This window comes from Rousettus aegyptiacus, unplaced genomic scaffold, assembly GCF_014176215.1.
Source record: "Rousettus aegyptiacus isolate mRouAeg1 unplaced genomic scaffold, mRouAeg1.p scaffold_m13_p_13, whole genome shotgun sequence".
In the NCBI taxonomy this organism is placed as follows: domain Eukaryota; kingdom Metazoa; phylum Chordata; class Mammalia; order Chiroptera; family Pteropodidae; genus Rousettus; species Rousettus aegyptiacus.
Genome location: NW_023416288.1, coordinates 32,080,407 through 32,086,559, shown reverse-complemented (window position 1 = coordinate 32,086,559; position 6,153 = coordinate 32,080,407). Strand labels below are relative to the sequence as shown.

The 6,153-nt window shown below is 47.4% G+C and overlaps 1 protein-coding gene across 2 annotated transcripts; it reads right to left on the bottom strand.

The window, feature by feature from the left end:
• Positions 1-640: 640 nt before the first annotated feature.
• Positions 641-6,025, bottom strand: IL6 (interleukin 6). Of its 2 annotated transcripts, XM_036230403.1 has the most exons (6): positions 5,880-6,025; positions 4,869-4,934; positions 4,530-4,714; positions 3,309-3,422; positions 2,546-2,683; positions 641-1,229 (listed from the first exon to the last, which is right to left on the bottom strand). In XM_036230403.1, the coding sequence occupies exons 1-6, from the start codon at positions 5,914-5,916 to the stop codon at positions 1,062-1,064; spliced, it is 708 nt and encodes a 235-aa protein (XP_036086296.1). In that variant the 5' UTR covers positions 5,917-6,025; the 3' UTR covers positions 641-1,061. The 2 variants fall into 2 exon arrangements, with proteins under 2 accessions (XP_036086296.1, XP_016015011.1); XM_016159525.2 differs by lacking the exon at positions 4,869-4,934 and having other exon boundaries at positions 642-1,229.
• Between the last annotated feature and the right edge of the window lie 128 nt (positions 6,026-6,153).

Genomic DNA, 6,153 nt, shown 5'->3' with positions numbered 1-6,153 from the left:
TTCATTCGACAAATGTTTTGGGGGCCTCCTATGTTCAGGTTGTGGGCCATGGGCTTAGGACGCAAAGTGTATTCAACAGAGTCTGCTGCAAGGAACCCACATGCTGGCTGGAAAGACAAATCCATCAGTTTGAAGATGTGCTGCAGTGTGGTAGGTGCTGTGACAGGTGCACGCAGTGTTGGAGGAACCCAGAAGAAGGAGGCAGTATTCCTAGTTATTATCTGGAAGCTTGCACGGTGCTGCCTTATCCAAGTGGTTGTGTCATCTCAAAGGCTTCTGATTACGTCTTTAAATATATTCCCTTTATTAACATGTTCTGGGATTTTTCTACATTATCTTTCAATTCTCTGGGATACAGTGGGACCTGAAAGTTAAGAGAAGGGGGCCTGGAGGGAGATCTGGATTTCAAATCTGGGCCTGCGCCTTACCTTCCTGCGGTGACTTAGGGAGATCACTTGCCCCCTCACACCCGTGGAAGAGTGTGCAAGTGCTGGGAGGAACTGTGGTGGGTGCAACACGTTTATCATGGCGCCTGGCGTGCCGGAGCTGCTCAGTTATCGTAGCTTTTCGCGTTGGTGGTGGTGATGACAGAAACTTTTTGATATTAAGCTTCAAAGGACACACAGAGGCTTAGCTGCTGATTTTTTTTTTAAAAAGGTGTTTACTGGTATAAAACAATTTAAACATTACATAAATACAATATAAATATTTCTTTTAAAAATATGTATAAGTTAGCAATCTATTTGAGGTAAGCCTACACATTCCAAGAAATGGTCTGGCTCTGAAATGAGGATATTCAAGCTGTATAGCCATCTTTCGTTATTTTTTTTTTCAAAACGAATACATAAAATATTTCAAGTGGCACTTCATAAAAATATAAATATCACTTATATAAATTAACTCATATTTAAATATCAATAAATTAAAAAATAATTAAAATAGTGTCCTATGCTCATACTTTTAGTTCTTCATAGAGAACAACATAAGTTATGTGCCCAGTGGACAGATTTCCGACCAGAGGAAGGAATGTCCGTGAACTACAAGGATCTGAGATGCCCAAGCTACATTATCCGGACAGATCTCTGGGTGAACTGCAGGAAATCCTCAAGGCTTCGCAGGATGAGGTGAATCGTCGTGGTCTGCAGCCACTCGCTCTGCGACTGCAGCTTAGCCAGCAGGCTGGAGTTTGTGGTTGGCTCGGGGGTGGTTATCTCATCCGGATTCTTTACCTAAAGGGAGAAGGAAACAAAAAAGAATCGTTTAAATATCAAACAAATCCCTTTTAGTGGTAGGATGTTCTGGGCTGCAGGAAGATGTTCAAATTTGAGGTAAAGAAGACTAAGTGGGGCCAGCTGCCCCGACTTGCCCAGAGTGGGGCGGAGGTTCTCCTCTGAGTCCACTTTTGTGTGGCCCTGTCATAGCAACCGAATTCTAAGCATCCCTTCGCTGCTCTGCCTCCTTTAGACCACAAGCATCACGAGGGCAACCACAGAATCTAATTTGTCCTCTGTTATCCTAAACAGTGCCTGGCATGTAGTTGGAATTCAGTAGATAAAAGAAGAACCTATAGTTGAAGGCATTTAAATGAGTTATTAACTGGCCTTTAAGTCATATTCTTCTTTGGTTCCATTCTCACCCAACCATTTAGCATCTACTGAGAGCCCACTGATCCAGTGGTGTAGGAGGACCAGGAAACGCCTTTCCACAGATCCCCCGACTTGGGGCGAGGTGACTGTGGAAGGCCTTGCACCTCCTAGTGGGTCCTGAGTGTGCTGCAGCATTGGCATCACCTGGAGCTTGTTAGAAATGCAAATCTCAGGTCTCACCTAGACCTGCTGAATCAGACACTGCAGTGGAACGAGATCCCCAGGGGATGTGTGTTCGCATTACAGTGGGAGATGCCCTGGTTTAAGGCGCACAGCTAGAAAAGGCTGAGGCAGGATTAGCACCCATGTGGTCTTCTTTCCAGGGCCCTCTCACTGCGCCTCGTTAGGCTCATCCACACTGTGCCATCAGGCGCCATCAGGCGCCATCAGGCCTCTATTGTGTGGCGTTCGAACGGCCGGCTGGGAGTAACAAAGCCGCGGTACTGGCCCTTCCAGCCTTTAGCCATTTCTCTGCATTAACTCTTCTGGAAAAGTTTTGGGAAAAAAGGGTGGGAACTACCATAATGACAAGAATATCGCTTGGCAAAAATTAAAATGTTAAAATACTTTTCGTGCTCTCTGTTCTTTGTTGTCATGGGTCACAGCAGGGTTGGATGTGCCTCTACAGATATGTTTTTTCTTATTTCTTAAGCTATTAAAAGTCGATGTTAAAATCCACCTCATTTGACTTAGTTTTAAATACGGTTATTGATGTCTTTTGCAGAAGAGAGCAAAAAAAAAAATTTTTTTTTTTTTTTTAACTCTCAGGACGTATTTCTCAGATCTTTTCCTTCCCAGGCAGCCACCTCCCCTGACCTGGCCGGCATTCCCGAGTTGCCTGGGCAGCGTGCTCTGAGCCCGTCTCTCCCATGCCACGTGAGGAGACAGGAGACGCTCACCTTCTGCTTCAGCACCTGGACCAGGGCTTTGGTTCGCATCTGCATCGCCTTGGCGTTTTCCTCAAACTTGTTCTGGAGGTAGTCCAGGTATATCTGAAACTCCAGGAGACCGGTAGTGATTTTCTTCAAGCAGGTCTCCTAAGAGGAAAGATGGTGGGACTATTGGTTATTGCTAGGAAGATATAATTGATTTTAAGAATTGAATGTGCTGTAATTCAACAACCCCTCCCTCTACCCAACTCAGTTTTATCCAAAGCCCAAGAGATGCTTGAATGTGGCAAGGGGGTCCTTCTGTGATTCTCCCTTTAATTCTCTGCTCTCTGGCTGCATGCCTGCCCTTGTCGTGTTGGGCTGGAGTAATCAGAGGTCAGTGCAGGTTATCTCACTGTCTGGAAGGGGAAGAAGGGTGTACAGAATGACCTCAGTGGGGAGGGCAGGCCTGGGTCCTGCTAAGGGCAGCCAAGAAGGAGAAAGGCCCCTGAACCACACTGTATGTAGGATGAACTAGTGAAACCTGCTGGGGTTTCTAATGTTTGACAGTCGTGAAAATCCCCACCCAGGTGGGCTATCTCTGACCATGCCATTCAGAAATAAGTTGCTTTTACAAAGGTTTCAGTTGGCGTCCTCATGAAATTTACATGGCATTCTTTACATTTATCCCCTTCTTTATTGCCTACCTAGTCTATATGTATACAGACATTGCATGCAAGATCAAGAACTCTTGACTAAGGAATAGCTAACAGTGAATGTGATGCTTTCATACCTGATTGAAGCCCGATTGGAAGCATCCATCTTTTTCTACCATTTTTGGAAGGTTCAGGTTGTTTTCTGTCAGTGCCTCCTTGCTGTTTTTACATGAGTCATCGTTGCCACACATCTGGGAAGAAATATCAGAACCGTCATCATATAAGGGCCCCTCAAACAAATACCACTAGAGGGCCTATTCGCCTTCTACCGTGGCCAGGAAATCCTCTAAGAAAAATGAAGTCAGAACCCAGTAGCATCCAGGCAAGCACAGTCTAGTGGAGGCAGGTGCACGTGGGTTTAATTCTCGGCTCACCTGTGATTTCAGGCTTGTTGCCTATCTCAGGTCTCAGTGCCCCTGTCTCTCTACATTGGGGATAATGAAACACCTCCTTTATGAGTTTATTGTGAGGATGAGACTTACTTATATAAAGTGCCTGGCACATAGTAGGTACTTAATAAATGACATCAATTTTCAGTGATAATTGGATAAATATAATTCGAGCCATAAAATGTTCCAGCTGGAAGGACTTGTGAGATCATCTAGTCCAGTCCCATAATTTTACAGATGGGGCCCAGAGGTGGCAGGAAATTTGCTCAAGATCACAAAGCTGCCTCAGCAGAACCAGAACTAGGTTTGGGGCTCCCAATTTCCTTTCCTGTGTTCTTTCCTTTCTACCAAACAGAGTCAAACTACCTTACATCATTTAAAGCTTGGGAACTGCTTTAACCTACCTATGACTTTGCCACCTCGGCGGGCTATCTGGTTTGCATTTTATAAGCTGGAATGACTTTGGAGAGTCCCCAATTACTGAGCTCGTATAACCTAAAAATATTGCAGTTGTCCCGAGAAGCTGAACATTCATTTCAGGTGGCACTTTTCTAAACCTCCCAAAGTCCAAGAGACACACCAAAAAGGTTGACAGACCTTATTTTTTGATTGAGGGAAAGGGAGTCCTAAGAGGCAGTGACCCTCAGCTCATGCCAAGCATGGAGCTGGGAATGAATGGGGCAGGGGCCATGGGTTCCTGCTCCATCTGTATTTTCCAGGAGAGAAAGGAACTCCCTGAGACCAGCAGCAGAGGAGAAATACAGGAGACAGTCTGCCTCTTTGGCCTCAAGTCTAAACTGCCCCAGAACCCAGCAAAGACCTCGCACTGCAGGACCCCCTGTCCCCACCCAGGGGCAAGGAGATGAACACCCACACGGGCCATCATCACCCTCTGTAGAGCTTACCCACCTTATTTCTCACTTCAGAGATTTCAAGGAAGATGGACTTAATGAGGTTTTCGGTTTGGTTTGGAGAGGTGGGTTGTGGTCTGTTTGAGTTGGTATCATCTTTGGAATCTTCTCCCGAGGGAACCGGGAAAGCAGTAGCCATCACTAGGAGCAGCCCCAGGGAGAAGGCGACTGGCCTGAAGGCGCCTGCGGAGGGAAGGAGAGCAGCAGTGAGCAGACCGCACAGCTGGGGGAGCTGTGCTGCCTGCCGCTGGCCGCCCGCCAGCGCTCGCGCCGGCGCACACACCCCTCAGCCAGGCTGGGGGCCGCCGGGCGTCCCGCTCCGGACTTCTTCACTTACTTGTGCAGAGGGAGTTCATAGCTGGGTTCCTGGAGGGAGATGGCGCTCTCTTTCCTTCCTGGTGGGCTTGAGGACAGAATGAGCCTCAGACATCTCCAGTCTCATATTTATTGGGGGTTGAGACTCTAATATTGAGACTCATGGGAAAATCCCACATTTGATAAATCTTCGTTGGAGGGTGGGGGTGGACCAGAGTGGGTGGGGCTGATTGGAAGCCTTATTATGATTGTGCAATGTGAAGTTCTTTAGCATCGCAGGAATCACAACCAGGGGGGAACAGTGCACTTATGTCATTACCAAGGAGCCCTAAGAAGCTTCCTCTACTTTCTTTTCTTATTTTTCTTTTTTAGTGACTCAGCACTTTGGCATGTGTTGAGAAGGAAAGTAAAGCTGAAATCAGAAAGTTTTTACTGGGGTTGGTGGTGAAGCTAAGGCTGATGATGATTTAAAAAAAACAAAAAACTTTAATTACCAGATTAACAGTCTAGGATTCAGTTTTCCAGTTTATTCATACTTGTAAAAACCTAAGAGGTTCTGACCTGAGTTTCCTCACACCACACCACGCCACAGCCCAAGGGCCTGGGATTACACATAAGATAATACTCTGAGCCATCTGCAGACGGGCTGTTGCAGAAATGTCTGCTTTGCCCCTGAAATCTCATGCATTTCCCTCTGGGAGTCTCCAGGTGCAGTGTTCAGTGCCTACGTAAACGACTCCTTTTTGCTACCATGTGGCATGTGCCACTTTCCTCCTCACCTGCTCCAGCTCCCTGCAGCCAGGACAGCTACAGCCCTGCTCTCTAGTGGCCTCTTGGGGACCCTGCTGGTGAAGACTTTGGTCCCTCTGCCAACCGAGTTGTCTCGGGCTGCTGGTGCTAGCCCCGCTCCTGGCAATGGGGTGATCCCGATCCCGCTCCTGCTGAGGAGCCAGGGCGTGTGCTGGGTGTGCTGGAGCCCTTAGTTATTGATACCCGTTTGGTTCAGGGCGACATCGGGGAGAATATTACTCACCTCTTTGATAGGATGTCAAAGGAGGACCTTGTGGCATTTTCCGGAGCTTGTGTTCATAGCTCCCTCCTGCTGTATGACTTGATTAGAGTCCACAGGCGGCTGGGAAGATATCTAGCAGACTCGGCTCTAGGCTCTGAATTACGGTTCCCCTTTGGTGCCCCAGCCTTTCTTATTGGGTCGAGCTTGAACAGGCTCTCTCAGCCCTCACAATGACGTCTCTTGCAGGAGGGTCCTTGGTCTCATGCAAATAGGCTCATGACCAGGCTGCCCCGCC